General features: G+C 33.0%; 1 protein-coding gene across 1 annotated transcript; it reads right to left on the minus strand.

Annotated features, from left to right (window-relative positions):
- Positions 1 to 727: 727 nt before the first annotated feature.
- LOC126812018 (ubiquitin carboxyl-terminal hydrolase 36) lies at positions 728 to 22,700 on the minus strand. The gene is made up of 18 exons (XM_050538173.2): positions 22,613 to 22,700; positions 21,026 to 21,292; positions 19,173 to 19,400; positions 18,682 to 18,792; positions 18,195 to 18,297; positions 17,261 to 17,328; positions 16,764 to 16,834; positions 16,280 to 16,362; positions 14,745 to 14,822; positions 13,633 to 13,723; positions 12,951 to 13,076; positions 12,414 to 12,509; positions 11,742 to 11,820; positions 9,163 to 10,782; positions 8,721 to 8,879; positions 7,334 to 7,443; positions 5,697 to 5,780; positions 728 to 4,977 (listed from the first exon to the last, which is right to left on the minus strand). The coding sequence occupies exons 2-18, from the start codon at positions 21,267 to 21,269 to the stop codon at positions 4,813 to 4,815; spliced, it is 3,516 nt and encodes a 1,171-aa protein (XP_050394130.1). The 5' UTR covers positions 21,270 to 21,292; positions 22,613 to 22,700; the 3' UTR covers positions 728 to 4,812.
- Positions 22,701 to 23,759: the final 1,059 nt, after the last annotated feature.

The following is a 23,759-nucleotide window of genomic DNA, read 5'->3' on the forward strand; positions in this document are numbered from 1 at the left end:
CCAACCATGCTAATATAAAACGGATTTCCAATTTATACAGATCTTGCATTCATTCCATAATAGAGACACGTGTACTGCTATGCATACTTGTAAATAATTAATCATAATTAGTCTGCATCTGCTGAACCAGGGTTTTCTCTCCATTGGTCATTTTAATACGCCCACACGTAATTTGGGTGTATAGTCATCACCAGGTAGGTCCGTCCGTCAACAATTGGCTTGCAAACACGATGAGAGTTTTTCAAATTTGGTGGCAAGCATTTTGGTCATTACAGAAACAACTCTATTGAAAATTAGAGTTCTGCAACTTGTCATTTCAGATTTATACCCCTCTGCCCGAAACCTTGTGAACACAATCAGAGGCTATCATTTTCAAAGTTGGTGGGAAACATTGGGGTTACCCCCCTTTGCTGTAAATCTATAGAGACTATAGTTTTTAACTGGTAGGAAAATTGGACTTGTGTGATGATTTAATTCAAATTCACCACCAGGATGAATGAGTATTTTAATTTAATTTCTCAGATCAACATATTAGAAGATGGTGTAGTCTCTGTTGAACAGAAGTATAAACAGACTGGTGGGGGTGGGGTGAACGAATTTAACTAATAACTTTTCTGGTCTTACATTCCTTTTTCAAATCAAATGTCCTTGTGCAGTGTCGATATTTAATGTTTCACTCTTCACATTTAAACCACACATCAAAGTAACAACTATTATCTTTTGTACAGTTGTATTCTCATTTACTTGAATTCTTGCACGCACAAAAATTTAACAATAATTTTTTTATGTACAAATATGAAGCAAATATAGGAAAAAAGACACCATATTCAGTTCTATCTTAACATATAATAACAAAATAATAAAATAACATGACAAATTCTACCATACAATATTGATAACATAATTATCACCAATAATTTACATAGTTACACAATTAAAGAAAGCATAACAACTTTTATTATTTCATTTATATGAAATAGAATGGCTTTAGAACACATATAAGTTATTTCAAAATACAAATATAAAACAATTTAAGTTTTAAAATAGAATGAGAAAGTAGATATCTAAATATATACTGCATAATCTTTCTCACTGGCCATCCATGAAAACATTCTAAAGTGTATTTCACCCTCAACTGTATTCAATTTATTTGTTCAGCATGAACTGAGGCCTTTGTGCCGAATTGCCGATGCTACAAGTGACAAGCTCAAGCACATATATATTGTGGTAAACTTTCCATTAATTGCATGTGCTCACTATGAAACTTTTAAACAAACAGCTGTTAGATGTCTAGTACATGAGGATCTAGTACATTCTTATAAATCAAGTCTCCTCTTTGAAGTCTAGCTTTCTCTACTGTGATTGGTTAAAACAATTTTTGCAACTCTTCTTTAGTCTGGGTTGGTGCAGAAAAGTAGGACATTAACCCCCATTTCATTTCATTTATTACAATAGAAATGAAATGAAATGGAGTTTTATGGCACGTCATTATTACAATAGTGTCAACCAAAGAAAATAAAATGCCAAAAAATATGGTTTATTTTTCATTATTAATATAGTAGAAGTCAAGGAATATATATGTTCTAGTTTAAATTTCTGATCAAATTTTCATAATTTTCATTTCTTTAACACAATTTCAAATAGCACGATTGTGTGCAAGCAAAATAGTAAATATATAGGAAAAAAAAGCAATAGAATAAAGACACATGAATTTACTAATAAAGGACCATCAAAATATTGTGCTTATTGATGGCAAAATACAAAATTAATGATAAGTGGAAATCTAGGTTTGTCAGGTTCAAATTACTGATGTATGTACATGTATGCCAGGACTTTCACTTCCAAATTTTGCCAGGTGGTCAATTTTTCACTTATTTTGTTTACCTAGGATTAGCAAGATATTTTTCATCAAAGAATGAGATATCTCTTAGCATTATCCCAAGTTCATAAGTCCTAGACATTTAACTGTATTTATTCTAATTTCTAACAGTTTTTCAGCTAATCAATATCACAGCCAGGCTGTGAGGACATACGTATATGATTGAAATTGTATACATTTTGTAATGATTGATACCGAAGGGAAATTGTAAATATTTATAAAAGGATTTTTGTTTAGATTTCAAAGTATAGATTTATCAACAAAAAAATAAAACCCCAAGATACCAGTATAAATGAAACAGGGAATATATATTCGATCAATGTAATTAAACAAAACCATTATATTTATTCTATCAATCACATTACTTTCAAACGCCATATTTAATTGACTGTGTTTATAAAAAATAATTGTAATTCTCAAATCATTTATATACAAGCCAGGCAATGATCTATGTTTAACAGAAATTTATCATCGAGGTCCTAACTAATTTTTTTCATTTTCAGTTAGATTGAAAAGCTATCTGATTTAGAGGGCCTGTGCAGTATACTCCGCATGGAGCCTGAAACATCCCAAGCCTCTCACTGGTTTGTACTGAATGATAAAAACTACATCTAAGGTATGAACAAAAACTCTGTAGAGGCTTTGTCATAGATACACATGCATGCATATACAGCGACAGTTTACAAATGTATGCTGCTATCCAATTTCCAATTGGGATAAAAATTGTATACAAAATATAATTCCTTAATTGGGGTTTAAGTCCACACAATACAAAGTAGGTTATATTGTGAGACTAACATGTGGTATATTTCTATTAAATGTGGGAGAGAATGATTTAAATACTGTACAATAAATCTACAAATTATTCCAAAAGGGGTATCAAGAATGGTGGCACAAAAATGACATAATTACGCAAAGCAGTAACAAAATATAAACACATACTCATGTCCATGCATAGATCTGTTTGTGCTTTTGAATTTGTTTACAATATCGTGGATATTAACCGTTCTACAATCAGTTGAATAAACGCATATTTTCACCGATTACAACAGCTCAGCAATGATCGCCATGTTTTTATAATAACAATGGGACTGACAAAACTATGAAAACATGATTCTGTGTCATACAGGACATTCTAGACTTGCAATTAAGCTACAGAAAAACAGAAAACACTAGATCAATTCTACTTGTATAATGTATACATTTTGAAATAGAACCATTTTAATGTTAACTTCTTAATCCAATAGATGGTACAAATCATAACAGGTTAACCCTTTAGGACCTAGTACCTGTAAATAATGACTATTTCAGTTCCTTGAAAAAAAAATAGGAAAAAGGATCTTTTTTTACAATGAGTTTTGTGGATCATTTTCAAAACTGCCTCAAACTACAGCTCCCTGAATCACCTGATCAAAGAACAGAACTAATGTACGGTCCTAAAATATTTCACTGTTATTTACTTGACTTAGTTAATTGTGGCACAAGAGGGAGTAGTAGTTTCTACCGGTCCAAGTGCTATATGATTAAACCAAATTACGAACCCTAAATCATGAATTCATTTCACCATATAGCACTCGGTACATGTAAATACTGACTACCCCAGTTTCTTGAAGACAATATATAGTTATATCTCTGAACAGCTCGAAACCGACCAAATCTACTGTTTCTTAGATCGCATCAAATTTTAAGACCTTTTATTGGATTGGTGGGGGGTGGGATGGCCGAATGGTTAGCACGAGCGCGTTGTATCATAAGGCCTGTCATTGAGTCAACTAGCGTGGTTTCGAATCCCCGGTTGTACGTGACAAGGAGTAGGGTCCCCTGTTCAACCTCGTGGGTTTTCCTCAGGTCCTCCCACTGCTAAAAATCCGTATACGCAAGCAAATTGTTGAAATATAATTAAAACATATGTTAGTCCCGAAATGACCTAGTTTGTGTAGAGTGGATGTTAAATCACATTTCTCTCTCTCTCTTTTATTGGATTGGTTCTTGGGGGAACCACAGTTGTTCATGCAAGTCAAATGGTTTGAGGTGGTCTAAGGAGCTCTAGATAGGGAGGTTTCAGAATGTCCAAGTGCTAAAGAAATAAGCTTGTTTCATCATAATCTTGTTATCCCTTCTGAAAGATAAGGACAGATTATTGTCTACACAGAAACTGATATTGTCAGTTATATACAACAGATATCTGAACACATTTTATCTAAAAACATTCAGGAGTACAGCTAATGGTCAATTTGTGTATTTTGCATTCAGTAGTCTTTAAATTTAATGTGCTGCAGGCAAACTATAAAGATAAGTATTAACTTTTGACCTAAATCAATCAGGTTTAGCACTGACTGTGGGACACTTTTTTGGTTTCACTTCCAGGTTGGTTGCTTAATCGGTTAAATAGAATTCTATCAATCTCACAAACAGGGACAATTGACAAACGGACAAATGACCATCCCCGATATCTTACCTGGGGTCTGAATCAAAGCTTTCACTTTTTAGCATTATAAAAAATACACATAAAAACTATAAATTTAACTATCTATTAAGTTTTAAGGTTGAATTCTTTGACATTGTAATTTTAGATCATGTAACTTAACTGATAGGTGGCAAGTTCTCCAGTCTGGCAAATATCACTGAAACGAGAACTCTTATCTGTGTCATTGGCCAGCTAGAACTCACATAGATAGTAGTGAATGGATGGCTATAAGCTGATAAGAACATCTTAACACTGGCTTATATACATTTCTTAATATAAATGTACTTATTTATTAAATTAGAGCTAAATCAGCTAGAAATCAAACATAAATTCAGTCTATTTATTACAATCACAGACAAAAACATGATTAATAATCTATAATCCCTCTAATAATAATATATCATAATCCATTTCTGTACAATTATATAAATAAACATATTCACAAACAGCAAAATTGTGTCTTTTATTAATGCCTGCTGTGATGTTTGTCATGACCACGATAACCACCATTGTCATTACGATAGTGGTTGTTATGGTTACCATTAGTATTTCTGCTATACGATGATTTACCATGGAAACTGTGAGACTTCCATGGTTTTCTGTGAGAATCATGTGAACTTGTTCCATTTGGCTGAAATCAAAACAATGAGCAATGAAAACTATGTTATATGCAATAATGAAATGAAATGGGGCTTAACGTCCTACTGTTTTGCTCCGACTGGGCTAATGAAGACAGGCATGTGCTATGAGGAAAACTTTGCCCTAGTATTGAATTCCAACTGCCAAGGGATCTTTTATATGCATACCAATGTGTGCAAAGGACTTCGGTTTTTCGTCCCATCCATACTGCACAACTGACAAGCGGGAACAAGGCCTGAAATCGCGATGAACTTTCTCGGTCAATGTAAGCAATAATAGTAAAACACAATTTCCATGATTTTTATAACTTGCCCAAGCCTGAACATAAGACATTGTCTGGCACAAATTCAGACTTGTCAGGTACAAAACTTCAGTGCCTGTCATTTGGTCTGGCACACGTTTATCTTTTATCAGTAATTTTTAAAATACCACATTACAAACTTGGTTTTAGTTCATTATTTTGTAAAAATTCAAATGTATAACCAGGTTGACCCTCGATTTCTGTAAAAATAAGCACATTGTTTTGTCTCGCGCCAGAACCACCCATGAAGAGTTATGACCAGGCTTGATAAAAATGCAGAAGGTTTTTTCCACCTATGTCAGGATTGGAACCAGGGACAGTCTATTCGAGAGTCTACCGAGAACCACTCGAAGTCTTGAACCTTCTAACTTCATGGTTAGAAAACTAGAAGATCAAAACTCAAAACTAACCTTTTTATTTCTATAATCCTGTGTTTTTTGGAAAGGATTATATCCAAGTGGTTGTTCCTCATGTTTTGTTTTTACTTTCTTCACCTGTAATTATAAATAAAAATATAAAATTTATTATATAGTTCATTGATAATGGTCGTGGTTGTAGCTGGTGATTTAACACTGGTTTCTACATGTAAAGTAGTTATATTGCAGACAATAAAAAAAAAAAGATGGGGTTCAACGTCCACTGGGCACAAACTAGATAGGTCATTTCAGAACTAACATATGGTTCAATTTTATTGCAATAAATCGCTTGCACATTAGTGCCTTTAGCAGTGGGAGCAAATTGTAGAACCGAGAGAAAAAGAATAAAATTTATGGACAGATGACCCTACTCCTTGTTACAATTCCCCTTGACTCAATGACAGAGAGAGAGAGAGAAATGGGGTTTAACGTCCACTCGACACAAACTAGGTCATTTCGGGACTAACATATGGTTTAATTTTATTTAAATTAATCGCTTGCGCGTAGGGGTCTTTAGCAGTGGGAGGAAACCGGAGGACCCGGAGAAAACCCACGAGATTGGACAGGCGACCCTACTCCTTGCCACGTACAACCGGGGATTCGATACCACGCCAGTCGACTCAATGACAGACTGTATGATACAGCGCGCGCACGCTAACCATTCAGCCATCCAACCCCCCGACTCAATGACAGACCGATTGGTCAAAAGCGCATGCATTAGACTATTCAGCCACCCAGGATTTTCGTCCCTGTCCAGCACCACTGATGGGGGTGACTCATGCAGGAAAAATCCTGATGAACTTCCTGGGCAACACAGGAATAGTATGATTTGCCCATGTAGGTTTAGCAAGATTGCTTCATGAAATGTTAACAATCTTTTCAACAATGGTAGAGTGTTCTTCATTTCTGTTTTCAAGAAAGTATTATATTAATTTACAGAACAAGAGTTATTCATTGGATGATTAAACTATGGCTTGTAACCATTGCTTGAATTATATTAAGCTTAAAATCAGTCATTTAGAACTCTGCAGAAAAATTCTGAACACCCAATTAAACTGCACATTAAAAGTGATCACATGTAGTGAATGTGATCAGGCAATATTACAGGGTTAGTTTAACTGTGAACACATTAAAGATTAATATCATTATCAGTTGAGTGTTTCAATGGCATTTAAAAACAGTAATATTACCAGTATTAAAATAACAGATAACAGTAAATCAAAATATTTATGTGGCATTTAGAAATTGTACTGGGAATACATAGGACACAATTCCTGTGTATTACATGTTTCAACTAAGATTTTCTAGTCTTTATCAATCAATAATACAATAACAAAATAATGTGACTTTATCATACATGTAAACAACAACTAGAGCAGCATAGGTTGATGAAATGTCACTTATCATAACTTTGTAAATACTGAAGGGAACTGAACCATTTTTGGACCGATATTCCAATTAGAGATTAAACTTTGTAGTTTGCAAGCGAGTCCTATTGCACTAAAATGACACATCAAGACTTTAATATAAACAACTTTGTATCTGTATTGCATAGAATTGTGTGTTGTGTAGATATTTACTGATTGTTAATAGAGAAGAAATGAAGAGAATCAGACTAGATTTAGACTGACCTTTCCTATATCATATTCTTCATCATATTCATCATTTCTATCTCGACGTTTATATCGATCTTTATCAACATCTATATCTACCTTACTCCTACTACCATCCCATGATAAGACTGCAAAATATAGTAAATATAGTTATAAATCAAATCAAATCAGTTTTAATATCTTACTTTAATTCACCAAGAGGAATAATGATGATTTTTCCCCCACCATAGAGTAGCATTTGATTTGTATTTACATATGTAGCTTGAGGGTCTGTTACATGTATCTTGAGAAAATGAAATGAAAATCAACGAAATGGGGTTTAACGTCCTACTGATCTGCTCCAAATGGGCTAATTAAGATGGGCATATGCCATACAGTGTGCTATGAGGGTAATTTTGCCTGGACAGCCACACTACGGCCTACTCTTATATAGAATTCCAACTGCGAAGGGGATGTTTTACATGCCCACCATTGTGTATACAGGACCATGGTTTATTAATTATTACAGGAGCAACTTTCTTCTATATCTACAACATCTACACTCTTCATAATTATATTGTCCGGTAAACTATGTATTTAAACGTATTAACTGTATACCACAATAATCAAGTTTAAAAGTCAATACTGAACCGAAAATGTACCAAAACATTGATTTCTGACATATCAAATGAACAGCAAACAAAAGTGCTGATGGTCGGGCTATTTATAGCAAACATGTTCAGACTACTGTAGTGTTTAACTTTTAATTAAGTCATAGAATTGACTCAAAGCCCAAATTTCCGCAAAAACCACAAAAAGGCATCATGAAGAAATTATTCAACATCTTGTGATTTAATATTGAGAATTGCGAGACGGAAAATCACGATGCATCGATTCAACAATATATCATCCAAACACTAGTAACAATTTGACATTAAGTCTGTTGTAGTGAGAAATTAACCCGTAAGTGTTGTAAAAAGTACAACCAAATATTGTTAGATGTGTGAAGTGGTATAAGGTGATCATGAAAGATTTGGCAAACTATAGATCAGTGATTCCCAAAGTTTGTTTCCCTGAACCTCAGAGTTCTTTAAAAAAAATTCAGGGGTTCCATGGAATAAAATTTAAATATAAAAAATCCAATTATCCAAAAATAATCCAAATTTCCAGAGGATTCTGGGGTCCATGAAGCAGAAGGTACTTGCTTTATATTCAAGTTTTTAAATCTATTTTTTAAGTTTTCTCTGTATCCTCACCATTTAATATTCTTAAATATAGGTAGGTGGTTACACATTTTTATAATTAACATCAAAGGATTCCATGGCAAAAAAGAATTGGAAACCACTGCAATAGATAGTTAAAACCAGTGCTGTATTAACTCATCTGGGTTAAAACAACAAATGCATCTATTTTAAAGCTAACATACCGGAAGATCCATAACCATGCATAGAAGATTTCTCTAACTCGTGTACAACCGAATTAGATTTCCTTCCATCCCACGTTGAAAAAATAGGCTTGGGTATTTCTTCTTTCTCATGTTTACGATGATTATCATTAACATAGTAATCCCACGGTACAGCTTCAACTAATACATAAACAAACAAAATTAACTTTATAATGCTATAATCTTTAGTGGAATCAAGGCGAGAATTCACATTTACTGTGAAAGATCAGCCACAAAAAGCTTCTGCAGAAATTATATATTCTAAAAAAATCAGATATTAAAGTAAATAATCTCCTGGCTTGGATTCAATCAGATTTAAAAAAGGTTTATCAAATAAATTCAGAGATTCAACTTTCACTATATTGTAATTTGCAAGGAATTAACAAGTAACAACAACAAAAAAAAAAGAAGTGAATTAACCTACCCTGCTTAGAATGGCTATCTGTTGTTTTCTTAGTATCTTTCATTTTATTGGCTATACAATCAACCGTTTTTTCAACCCATTCATATTCGTTGTCTTCATCATGGTTAGCTTTATGTTTTTTCTTCCCTTCTTTCTCGTCCTCCCTGTCGACTGATTTTCTCTTGGCTTTCTTTGCCCTTCGTTCTTCACTTGAGTCATATTTATCTTCTTTACATTTTTTGTGTTTCTGTTTTTTCTTCTTGTGTTTAGCAACGGGAGTGTCTTGCGAGCTACTACTTTCGTTTTTAAGTTCTGTATATTTGCCCTCGTACTCTTTCTTATGCTTCTTATGTTTCTTAGATTTTTTATGGAGGAAAGAATGTTGGGGGGAATTGGGTTCCGACAGTAAATGTTGTGTCTCCGAAATATCAACCCGCATTCGGTTATAGAGCAGGTCACCCATTTCAAATTTGTCGCAGTTTTCTTTTCTTGTTTCTGGTTTGGAACCTTTTTCTGAAATTGATTCTGTGAGAAATCCTGGGTTTGACACGCCATTTGTAAACGATATATCGGTTAAATCAGAAGTGTTGTTATTACAACTTATGTTCTCACTTTGTTTCAGATTATTTAGCACTATTGGATCATCATGATTGACTGTCTTTTGCGGAGGATTACAATTAACGTCGCCATCTTTTTTCTTTACCGATTCCGACACTGAATTCTCGGATCCATTTATCAGCTTGATATTTTCGTCTGTAGTAATCTTGACGGCTTTTTCTTCCAATGAATTGGTCTGAATGTCAGTTACTTTCCAATTGTAGTGGTTACGATCGACAGGTTTTGCGTGTTTTGCTGTATTTTTATTCCCTGTGACATGCCATTCTGATGTAGAATTGGTGCTGCTATGATTACTGCTAGAACACGGACTTGGCGCCGAATCGTGAAATTGAACCTGCCAGTTGGCATCAGTTGCATTCACTTTTGGTGAAGATATACAAGATAGTTCCATCTCTTTCGGGGGATGCTTGCCATTTGGTTTATTGAGCTTTAAAAAGAGGTCTTTATTTTTAGGTGTTGAAGTGTCAAACTTGTCGCTGCCATTGTCCCTCTTCTCCTTAGCATTAACAGTTTCTAGTAGCTTAGAATTACCAGGCACTGATGTGGTCGTGTTGAGACTACTGTCCATAACAACATTGTCTGATAGTGTCGACGCCCTGTATTTTAAGCCGACCTCGGCCAAATTATTCACAGATTCTTTCTGAGATCCATTTTTTGAACCGTTGTCGATGTCCGAATCCGAATCATCTCCATATGGCACAAGCTTAGATTTCTCCACTTTGCTGCCATTAGAGATCTTTACTTTGTTTTCTGGAGAAGTTTCGCTTGTGAATACTTTGCCGTTTTTAATACGCATGACTAATCTAGGTTTCTCCGTTTCATCTTGAGCTTTATGATATTGAGGTTTGATACCAAATGAGACTTTATCGTGTTTATCAGGTAAAATAGACGGAGATGGAGAAAAGGAATTTTTAATTTTATCTGGAGAGAAGAGAGGTCTATCAGGTGAAAATAGAGGTTTAGAGGTTGTTATTGTGGATGGTTTTCTAGAAACAGCTACACCCACTTCATTAGTTGGTTGACCTGTAAAATATAAACCACATCACTTATAATTTATACATACTTGTCATTTCATTTTCATATAAATTTTTTGTCATTTTTTTTAAATAATTTATTTTTATTTTTTTTGTCAATTAGGGCCTACAAATTATGTCAATTAAAGACATGGGACTGTGCAGTGCAATGGACACTTATAAACATCCACCGGCCCCATTTGCTTTGTATGAAAGTTTCGTTATGTCTGTTTTCTTGTTGTGGGTGTCTTAATTCTTCTGTACTAATTTTTGTTGTTTTATTTATCACTTGAAAGGAAATCTTTAAGTCATTTGGAGACTGATATACAACAGGTTTTATTAGTAAGGGGTGGCTACACGAGGTGTGCTTCATACCCATTGACTATTAGTTCCAATTTTCATGGGGATATCAGTATTCTAATGATAAAGAACACTGCTAGTGTTATATCCAAATGATGAGATCATTATAATCCAGGTACTATTTAATCTTGTGTATTTAGCACTAATTTCTTTCACATTCATTCAATATCAAATCTTTGTTTAAAAATTCGTAAAAATCATGTAAAGCTGGCCATTAAATTTTGATAATGAGTGTTCAATTTACAAGCGTTTAATTTCCTCCATCACTGTTAAAAAAATAAACAACTCAATTGATTATTGATGTAGAATGATTAATTTTTGAACATTGAACAGTGGTCATGAAATTAAACACTCATTATCAAAATTAATCAGTCAGCTTTAAACTGGACACAAATACAAATGAGATGATTTTGGGTGATTTTAAATAATTTTTACGAATTTTTGACAAAGATTTGATAATAAATATATGCTAAAGAAATTAGTCCTAAATACAGAAGATTAAATGATATCCGGGTTACAAGGTAAGATGAGATCTTTCTCCAGCATATTTTGAGCATCATACTTGAAAAGAATAATAATTTTGAAAAGTAAAAAAAACTTTAAACTCACCTGCAGGTGTAGACGTCTGTTTAAAATTGTTTTTCTGTAATTGGTTAATGACAGGTTTTGATGGACCAATAAAAGATGACTGAAATAAACCATTTTTAATTTATCTCACAAAAGCTAATGAAATGAGGTTAACATACTACTAATTTGCACCAACCAGGGTAATGAAGACAGGCTCTTCAAGGGTTCTCTTGTGGCAGGTCATACACCTTGTTTTTTGCCACTGTGATTTCACATTATTCACATCTACTTAATTCACAGTCCAGGTAGCCAGTCAGTAAGCCCCCTGAATGATACATTCAATTCAGACTCTTTTCTAAAATGTACCTAAGGGTATTACTCAACTTTTTCACTCGTCCAATTCCTGCGATCCTTCCACATCCATTTTTATGGACATTATTGATGGCATATCAAATGACACGAAATGGGGTTTAACGTCATACTTTTAAGCACTAACTGGGCCTATGAAGGCTGGGTACACCACAAAGTGTGCTATAAAGAAAAAGTTGCACGGAAAGGATTCTACGGTCAATTCGTATTTTGATTTCCAACATGTTGGTAATGGTGAATACGGGAACATCATTCATATCAAAAGGAAAATGATGTATTTCTTCTTCTAAAATCAGTATCCCAGGAATACTCAGGTTTAATTGAATGACACTTTAATCAACTAACCTTTGTTGGTGTGTTTTGTTTATAACAATGAGTTTTAATATAAAACAATAAATAGGCTTCAGCATTAAACACTCGACCAGCTCCCACTTGCTCAACCTGAAAATCAAATACATCCATATTAATAAACCACGGACAGGCCAATATAAATAGATAGGTGGTGATGAGTAGCATTTTAAAATATTTATAGGCCGGACAGCTACAATTCTGGTTATTCTAAGAATTAAAATTGATAATATGGGATCTTCTACCACACATAATGAATTTTTCTATCTTTATCTTACAAATCATACAAATAACATGCTACACTATGACTTCATTGTAGTGCTATAATTAGGTACAGACACAATCACTCATGTACCTGTCATTTGTTTGACATGGATTTGTCTATTTGCAGTGTTTTAAATGATGTTTTGTCAAGTAAAACAAAAATGATAATTTCAAGACATTACTTGTTAACCATGGATACCCCACAGCTTTATACTGGAACTCTGTGTATAGTGAGATTCCATCATATTTATAGAATCAAGTTGTACTTACCATAGAATCATTCATACAGTACCACACTTGACTTGCTGATTTAACAAAACAATAATAATGTCCAGAATTACAATGATAACCAGAATGTACTAGAACACCATATAGTTGATAATTCACAGCATCACCCTGTATAACATAAACAAATAAATAACTGATGCATACACCATGCAATTGTGCCCTGGTGATCTTTAACATGCTACCAAAGGAATAGACATTTTTCCTTGTCAGGTCATCTAACCTGCACCAATGGCATGGGGAAACCAGACTGAACACTGAGTTTACTTAGTGGAAAATTGAACAGGCTGTCACATGATATTAAAAGTGATTGATTTCAATTTTTGAAGCACTGCACTGCTTATTTGACAACCTTCATTAATACTCAAAGATTTATAAATGTAATTTTTCAGCCCAAATCTAACCATTAAGCCAGTCATGTTAACACTTGAATGTCTTCATAAGATACGTAACTCACTATACAGCATTCCTTTAGACAGTATTTATTATTATCTATATTTGGTGATGAAAAAACCACATCAAATTAACAGAAGGTGTTTTGGTATATGACATCAAAGGATCGATATTTTATCTGCTGGGTTAAAATTCATAAAGATATGATGTATTAACTCTATAATTACCATATACGTTTGACTTGTCTAGATTGACGTATTAACTCTATAATTACCTGTCTTATACTCATGTATGGTCGTAAGTTTAATTTACCAGGAAACTGTATATGACGACTTATTTTACCCATCATACGATTATAATCAAATCTACAATAGAAAACAATACCATTAAAGTATAAAATATCGCCAACTTATTTATTAAAGATGCATTATGCAAGATCTAAATCTGCCTATTGCATGTCTTTATTTTGGCTTCAAATTTTATATTAACTATTATTTGGACATTTATTCACATGACAGGCTTATAATCAACCCTCTCGATCATCTGATGACTGAGATTTAAATGGATTAGGTCGCCTGTGAGATTTAACCAGCGGTTGCAAGGTAAGCTACGTCCACAATTTGGAAGAGATGGACAGAGAACAAGCTAAAAAAATGAGATTGTTTGTACAATCAGGGGTCATAACCAAGTTACGGTCTGATACCCACAGATATCGAAAGGAACCAAGATTTTTGGAATATAAATATATATTTTAAGTTTCATCAAGATCGAATAAAAAATTGATATTACATACTTTTACACTATTTGCTTACAAGTAGTAGTCATTTTGTCAAGCAGTTTTGGTCTGATTTTCACAAGATTTGAACTCAACCATCATTAGTGTGTAACGTTGATATATTTAAACTTTTTTTTAAATCAGATAAAAAATGTGACCACACGATAAAAACGTGATTTTTAGTACAATCAGGGGCCATATGCGCGAATAATGAAAGAAACCGAAATTTTTGGGTTATAAACACACTAGCTCTTTATCTAAATCTTACATAATACATCTTTAAGGGTCAAATAAGCCACAATTTGGTGTTATTCATGAGACAGAGCAATATTTGTGTATAAAGAACAAACTGGCATTTCTTTAACCATCAAGGATATCTTTAAACTATTCAAACCCGAATATCAATGGTCTGAGTTAACAACTCGTTGACAATATTTGTGGAATGCAAGAGGGAAAACTGTGCCTAGACAGCCACATTGCCACCTACATTTTATAAATGGATATCTTTATGGTACACTATCAATGCATACATAAGTTTGTTGAATCAACGGACTGCCATATTCCAGTTTAGGGATCAGTGCCACAAAGTAGGCTCGAGAAAATAAAATTACCTCTTAAGCTGTACTGTTAAAACATTAGGAGCTTTATGAATGGAGAATCTCTTGTGAGCTGGAACTTTATGTTTACACCTATAACCATAATCAAATAAAAACATAACTAGTAAACAATTCCACGGGAATATTTCTCTTAAAAAATTTATCTATGAGTTACTCTTCTTGCAATATTGTTTTAAAATAAATCAGATATGACATATTTGAAAAGAGCAAAAGATGCACTTCCAATGACAGCACAATGAAGCCAATCTTTCAAAAGCGAAAGGAGTGTAAATAGCTGACCAAAATGGTTAATACATTAAGTTAGGATTAAAAACACAAAAATATTTCCCTTTAATAACTTGATATATGAAATGAAATTGGGTTTAACATCCTAATTTTCTGGACCAACTGGGCTAATGAGAGAGAGAGAGAGAAATGGGGTTTAACGTCCACTCGACACAAACTAGGTCATTTCGGGACTAACATATGGTTTAATTTTATTTCAATAATTCGCTTGCGCATAGGGGTCTTTAGCAGTGGGAGGAAACCGGAGGACCCGGAGAAAACCCACGAGGTTAAACAGGCGACCCTACTCCTTGTCACGTACAACCGGGGATTCGAACTGGGCTAATGAAGACCGGCACATGCTATTCAGTGTTCTATGGGGGAAATTTACCCCTGGACAGCTGCACAACTGACCTACTCTTCACCAAATTTCTGTCAACGATTCTTTTACATGCATGCAAGTATGTACATAGATGAACCACATTTGAAAGACTAAGCAAAACTTTTCTTGTGATGATAAATCACCTGGGGACATTTTTTCAAATGTAACTAAATACAAACACACACAAGAGTTTAATTCAAATATTTATCTGGCAATAAGGCCACACACAAAAAAATATTCTGGTTTTATTTATTCATATTTCCCCGCAATCAAGGGAAGTAACTCTATAAAACGTTTCTTGAAAAGAGGAACTGAACACTAGATTCAGCTATCAAGTACGTAATCATGGGAAACACTACTGACAATCACTGGACAGCATTGGATAATTTGTTAATATGTTATTCTGCAATGATGGAAACAATTTTGCTGTCAATTTGGGTTTTTTTTTACGTTCATAATGACTTTTCCAGTGGACTATTTTATCTTTCCCGAGAACTATGACTGCGAGAGAGATGACCGTGACCATAAGTATCGAGGGTGCAGAGTTTGATTTAAAATCGCCAGCAAAATCCATGCTTTGACACTCAGTACAGTATTGATACCACATAATGGTCACCAATAGAAAAATGTTTTCCAAGGAGTAAATCTGGATGAAGTTGTGGAATCATTCGATCGTTATTTCAAAATCTTTTTTATTTTTTGTTTTTCTTATTAAGAGTTAAAAAGACATTAAATTTATAATAATTATGCGTGTTTCATAAAAATGAAAAAATAGCCAGATCTTAGCAGAATAAAAGCAAAAACCACTCTCCTGCATCAATCTTTTGGGAAGGATTGTCTGATAACCAGAATATTTTTTTGTGTAACCTAACAATATGCCTACCTTGGACACATATAAGCATTCTCGTTATCTAGAGTTTCTGGTTGAACATATTTCTCAAAAGCCTTCTCTAAATTATTAACATTCTGAAAGAGAAAACAAAAATGAATAATGTTAAAAACTTGGTTTTTTTTTTATAAATAACATCTTATTCAGATTTTTACCTAAATATGGAGTTGGGAATAGGCATAGCCTATATTAGTATTACACCCCTCACCATCAAAACCTTGTTCATGAAGTTGTTTTTTTCATATGCATGCCAATGTATACATGAGAACTTGTTTTTGTCTCATCCGAACAACTCATGGTCACTGTTATTTGCTAGGTACTCTTGCCCTGCTGTCAAAGGAAAACCAAATTGAGGAACTTTTATTTAATGTTGACATATAAAAATTATTCAATCTTTTTTTAACATATTATGTCTCAGAAAGTCAAATGAATTCTCTTAAATACTTGCAGGCAGTGTATTAAAAACATTGGTGTTTACCTTAATATCAAGACTTATATCCATAAATGGATCATATGTGTTGGATCTCTCCTTGCATTTCATACATTGCACTGAAAAAAAATATAACATTATATACATATAGCCTAAAAGATCACATTTGCACACAAAACATCTGAAATCAGATAAGCTTATTGTTCATACTGTATTGAATCCAAATTCGAAATATTTCACTAAAATGTTAAAAACAGCTATGACTGGATCATACCAACATAACATAGGGGTGTACTATGGACCAAGAACAGAGTATGACATCTTCACGGTCATCTTGAAATTTTGAAATATCAAAAATCGAAATGTGTCAATCAATGAACATGCATGCCCAGTTTTGTGTCGATCGAAATTAAATTGGAGAAGCCATTGACTTTTTTGAAGAGCGTCACCCACAATAACAACAAGATGAGTATGGCTTGGTGATGAATCCCCGATCCAAAAATTCTCTCTTCTGTTGAGTTAAAGTACAATACAACAAATATTACCTTGACTTCTTAGAAAGCCACCAAATATCTGATTGACAACAGTAGTTTCCTTACTAAATTTATCTAATCTAAAATATAACATATTCATACATTAGACAATATCATAACATTTAGTTTCCCCCAGTATAAAGGAAATGGGGTTTTAACTTCTTACTTTCCTGCACTAATGAGGCTAATGAACATGCAAAATGAATATGAAACGATTAGAAATTTCAGATATTGCATAGTAAAGTTGCACGCCATTGAATATGCCGGTGGACCACAGTTTTTTATCCCTCAGTATGGCTTGCCTGGCTCTTTGTCGTGCATCACTGAAAAGGAAAACCAGATTCGAAAACCCTGAGGCTCTTTCTTGGCCAATACCAAAATCAAACGCAGACACTAAAATAACATTACTATCAGGCTTTATATGAGTTCCGTACAGTATCTATATCAAAAATCGGCGAATTTGAAAACATTTTCCCAAGAAGTAATCTACATGAAGTCACAGAATTATTTGGTCGTTATTTTAAAATCTTACTCATATTTATAATAATTTTGTGTGTTTTTTAAAAATGAAAAAATAGCCAGATCTTAACAAAATAAAAACAAAAAATCAATTTTTTGCAAAGGATTGTCCGAGAACAAGAATTTTTTTTTTTGTGTGTGGCCTAAAATTACTATTAGGCTTTATATTTCCTCAATATATTATAGATAACAATTTGTACACAAATATACAGGGTTTTTGCATTTTTTCTAAAACTTTAACTTATTTATGGTCTTAATCACAGAAATTTTGCAAAAAAATACTAGAATTCACTCATACAAGAATTAAGATCATTAAAACAAAATGAAGAATGACTTACGTAGCATAACACAGACATTTTGCACAAAAAAGCTAGAATCCACTCAAATAAGAATTGAGATGATAAAAACAAAATAGAGAATGACTTACTTAGCATAACCATTTAAACAAGACTTCTGTAATCCATCTATCACATAGCGTAGAAATTCATGTGCATCTTCTTGTCTTCCCCAGTGCATATGTTTGGCGATCACTAAATAAAATTATGGATTTCATTATTCATTTTTCTTATAATTTCTATTAATCATATATTGAGATGGTTTAATGTGGCATTTAAGCTCAAAACCAATGAAATGAAATGAAATGGGGTTTAACGTCCTACTGTTCTGCTCCGAACTGGGCTAATGAAGACGGGTAAACCAAAACAGATATCAATTTGAGACCAATGTAATATGTCTGGAAATAACTATTTTACTTGTACATCTACTTGACATTTTGAATTTCATGCCCCGACAGTATTGTAACTGTCATCAAAAACAATGGAAAAAAAGACATCTGTACAAAACTCACAGGTACCGGAGCAGAAGTGGCTTGACAGCTCAAAAAAGTTACAAATGTTTATGCTTAACAAACTTACTTTTTAGTTTTTGTAGAATTGACTGAGGTTTGATAGCATGGCCCCCATTTTCATAACTTCTTCTTACATGTCTTTGTAATTCACACATCAAACAGAAGCCAGCCTGTTTACCTGAATTATACAAATACAAATACATTGAAACTACATGTATGGATTTTGATTGTCATAAAGGCATCATCTGCTAATGAATTTGTTTTCAGATCTTTCTTTTACAAGAATCCATCAGAGGAATATTTGGTGAAAAATATTTATCATTCAATGATAAAATATATGGAATTTTTAAGTAATAAACAGAGATTACATGTAAATTGTTTGGTTGTTGATAAGAAATGACTTTTTCTATACTTAGTGCACAAGATAGGGTTTGGTTACTCTTGTTAGATGACATGATTCAAATTTTGATTTGGAGATTTCACAGAGCTACCCTTTCTTCACTCACTCAGACACAATATAAAAAAAAACAATATACATACACATGTAATAATACTTACATGTGTTTGCATGTTCCTGAGCTAAACAATAATTAACTAATGGTGGAGTGTAAGTTAGACATTGTAAACACGAGTTGAGAAAACATGTATTTCCCATATTTACAAGACCAGCACCAATTTTGTGGACTTTTTTCCATTCTAGCTGAATATTTTCAGGAGGATATAGTACAACTTTAGGACTAGGAAGCCCATCTCCAGCTTCAAGACTTTTAGATGTGTTCATGTTACCTGGAATAAAACGACAGTTAAAATTTTCAACAACTACAATGCTTATTTTGTCCTGTGATAAAGAGTTTTTATTATTTAGATCTCCTTCGGACAGACATTTTTAAACCAGGTTTTGAGGTACATGTAGCTGAAAAAAGTAAAGTTGGCCTTAAAGTTTGATTAAACTTGTTGGCCTACCTGCCTACATGCACTTATATGAGCATTGCCTAATGTATGGAAAATGTTTGCCTCCTATAGTACAGTATGTGCACAACTGAACATGGCTAATCAACACTAAAACCTCAATGAGAATTATTAGACTATTCAAGGCAATATTTTACCGACAAGGTAAGAATTATTAGTCTAATCAAGGCTTATACTTCACCAACAAAGTAAGAATTACCAGTCTAATCAAGGCTAATAATGCTTCAACGATAAGAAAGAATTATAAGTCATTATATTAAAAGTAAATTTCCTAATTAAAAATTCATTTATCTTTTGTTGTCTGAATGGCATGTACAATGCAATAAAAGAATAGAAAATGCAGTCCTTAATTTACAAAAGTCAAAAATTGCTCTCCCAGTTTAGACATGTAAATAAGTAAAGTTATATAAAAATATAAGTCAATGTTATAAAATAATGTACATGTATGGAAATTACGACTAGCGATTTTCACCTACATGTACATGGATAAGGTTCTATAAAAAATTCTCCATGATTGTCAATTAAGGAAAAGAATAAGTTTACCAGTACTCATGGAAATGCGACACTCAGCATGTTTTTACTTGGTGGCAATTTATTTAACCTTAATTTACATACATTAAATTTAGGCTATAATGACAACTCTCGAACTGACATCTCACTGTAACCTGGGTATCATTTAATCTTCAGTATCTAGCACATATTTCTTTCATATATGTTTAATATCAAATTTTTGTTTAAAAATTCGTAAAAAAAACCCGGTTAAAATCACTATAAATCATCTAATTTGTACTTGTGTCCAGTTTAAAGCTGACCATTTAATTTTGATAATGAGTGTCCAATTTACAAGTGTTTAATTTCTCAATCACTGTTGAAAAATAAACAACCCAATTGATTAATGTAGTATAATGATTGATGTTTGGACAGTGGTCAGGAAATTAAATACCTGTAAATTGGACACTCATTATCAAAATTAATCAGTCAGTTTTAAACTGGACACAAGTACAAATTAGATGATTTTTGGTGATTTTAAAACAAAGATCTGATATTAAACAAATGTGAAAGAAATTAGTACTAGATACACAAGATTAAATGATACCTCGGTTACAGTGTAATATGATCTATATAAAAATGCATAAATACATGTAACTTTTACTTAAGGACATTACAGATATGATGAACTGAAAACTTCAGAACATTCTGCATCTCCTGCAGACAATATAAACAAGCCAGCACCACCTATAAATAGTCTATTAGGAAAAATCATTTGATGGGCCAATTGGATCCAAGCCGGTGTCTGTTTTCTTAATCAAATCCTAAATAATTAATACAAGTAATTTTTCGGGTAGATTTAACTCAATGACAAATTAGGTGTGCATTGTCTGAAAAATGCAAACAACAATAGCGGTTTAAGTACAAGATAACAATTTAAAAGCAATATTCACCATTAACAGTTTTTTCTGCTATGGACGTTTCTCCATAACTTTTTGAGGGATTCAATGGAATGTACTTGGTCCTTAGTGAATCAATCTGTAGACTGTGTGGTTTCTCTGCTAATTTAAAGTCTATCTGATGCAGAAGAACTTTTTTCGCAGATGAAACTAGATTCTCATCGAGACCATCCCCAGCCAAGTTGGCCCTCAATGTCTCTTGTAGCCCCACTATGTTATCTGAGGCACTAGCTGGCATAGCATTGGCATATAGTTACAAAACTGAAAACATAAAATCAAACATATCAATATATTTTCTGGATGAACATGCATTAAAAATATTTCATTTATTATACCAGTACATGACCTATTCGTTTTTTTATGAAGCATAACTTGAAAATACTTGCAAGTACGCGAAAGTTAAAATATTTTGATCCGAAAAATATTGGTTATTATTGATAAATAAAGATCATTTCTGTTCCGAGTTATAGAGTAGGCCTATCCTGATCTGTCATCTATGGCATGCTGACATGAATAATAAAAAAAAATTAATTCTAGAATAATTAACTTTAAATTTTTTAAAACGTCTATGCAAGATTGAAAACTGGCAACTGGGGTGAAAAGTCCAAATTGAACGGCAGTCACTTGCGCCTGCTTAGTCCATTCTACACATTTTCTTATCATTTTGTTTTTTGTGAATCGGCCATTACCGATTACTTCTGCATTGTCGTAGGATGTTTTTCTATGTTCATTACAAATGGCGTCCGAAAACATAGAAATATTTGACTCGTGTACTGATTTTAAAATGTTCATTAAGTGTTAAATATTGGATATTAGGATCTCATACTTAATGGCAAGATAACAAAATCTATATTGATTGAAGAAATGGACCAATACTAATACTGAATTTAATTCATTTTTTTAATTTCTAATTTTATGGATAATACTGAGGTAATGGTTTAGCTCCTTTAACTGGATATTTTGATGATATAAATAAATCTGTATCTTTATTTGTTTGTTTTTATTTACAAATTAATGACAAAACAGACATTTTATTTATTTCGAAATATTAAAATATGTTAATTCAGTATATATTCATTTTTTAAATTGAACATGATCTTCAAAGATTAATGAATAACATCCATAGAAAAGTAGTAGCCCCCCTATTTAACCCATTTTCTTAATACTTGCTTACAGCTATCACTACAATCATTCCAGACGAAATAGGGCAATAATAATGTCTACTCAACAGACAACTGTCTGTCTAAAAATAAAAACAAGTCTTAGTAAAATAAAGCCTTTGAAGAGAGTATCGACAGTTTTGAAACGCACTTGTTGTTATTTAACCCAAACGCATGTGGAAATAGAAAACACAATAAACAAATGATATATGGAAACATGTTGTCCAGTGCCGACCTAGTTTTGTAGGCCATTCACTCGGATCAGAACACGTTGTCGTTTATCTGTCCATGTTTTCCTCCCGGTGTGGCTTTCGCCCACCAATAAAATAATGTATTAACTTGTTTAGCAACAATTTTAAATGAATTTTTGATAAACAGTACATAAATCTACTAAACTGATACAATGGTATATTCGACTTACCTATTCAATTTCGGAGAAAGCAATATATTTTCGGTTACAAATTCAACATTCAGCTTAAAACGCTATGTTAGGCAACTTCCGTTTCGGCGCACTTGTTCCATCCGGGCACTTACTAAACGAAAGTACACATGATCCACATGCTATTTTAAACGTCACAAGCAGAAATGAAATGACCGCTTAGAATTACTTTCAAGAACAAGATAAGATTTTAAAATTGTGTTTAAAGCACAGGTTTAACTGTTTATTCAAGGGACGCTAAAGATGAAAATTCTGAGAAACATACAGAATTTGTCTGTGAAACTTGGAAAAAACACAAAGGGAATTGACGTTTCAAAAGTAAACAATGTGCAACAATGTTTTGCATTTGGTACTGTTCAAACGCCAGTAAGGGCATTATCAGTGTATAATAAAGGGGGAAATGTGATATCCCCTATATGTATCGTAGATTGTAAATATTCATTGTGGTGTGATATACGTCGACGTTATTTTGCATTATCGCAATCCAGATATTGTGATGTTGGTGAAGGTCAACTCAAGAAGTCTATGGAAGAATTAACTGATAAATTTACTGAAGCAAGAGAACTTATGGAAGATGCTGTATGTTTTTGGTTTAGTTCTGTTGGAATATTTAACACTCAATATTTTGCCACATATTTATTAAATTATTTTATGAAATAGACATGTAGAATATATGATTCACATTAATGATAAACTTTAGCAAGCTTTAATCTAATTGGTAAATATTAACAAAATTGGAAACAGCATCTAATAGAATAGAAGAATTACATCAGGCGAAAGCATTAGTCAAAACATAATCCTTTGCTTGGTTTAGACGAAACTGAGCCAGAGCAAAATGACCAACAAAATTAGTTTTAAAAATAAGTTAGATAACATCCTTTTTTCTCCAATATTTTTGAGAATAAATTTATAGATTTTGCATATCATAAAATAAATTTTAGATGCATAGAGTTACCTGAATTACGGTATAGTGCTAGAGAATAGTTCGTTGATGGGCTCAGTGCTGGATTAACCTAGTAGCAAGCTATCAATACAGATTCACTAATTCTACACTTGCTCTGTTACCATAGTAGGCATACTATACTGTCTTCAACCTACAGTATATAAATGACTGTGTGTTTAAGTTTAG

Source organism: Patella vulgata, chromosome 2, assembly GCF_932274485.2.
Source record: "Patella vulgata chromosome 2, xgPatVulg1.2, whole genome shotgun sequence".
Classification (NCBI taxonomy): Eukaryota; Metazoa; Mollusca; class Gastropoda; family Patellidae; genus Patella; species Patella vulgata.

Excerpts from the sequence above, each read along its gene's own strand:
- LOC126812018 (XM_050538173.2), bottom strand. The coding sequence starts at position 21,269 with ATGCCAGCTAGTGCCTCAGATAACATAGTGGGGCTACAAGAGACATTG. Across the intron at positions 19,401-21,025 it reads AGCAGAAAAAACTGTTAATG|GTAACATGAACACATCTAAA; the intron begins GTGAATATTGCT and ends GTTTTATTCCAG. Across the intron at positions 10,783-11,741 it reads ACAGACGTCTACACCTGCAG|GTCAACCAACTAATGAAGTG; the intron begins GTGAGTTTAAAG and ends TATATTTTACAG.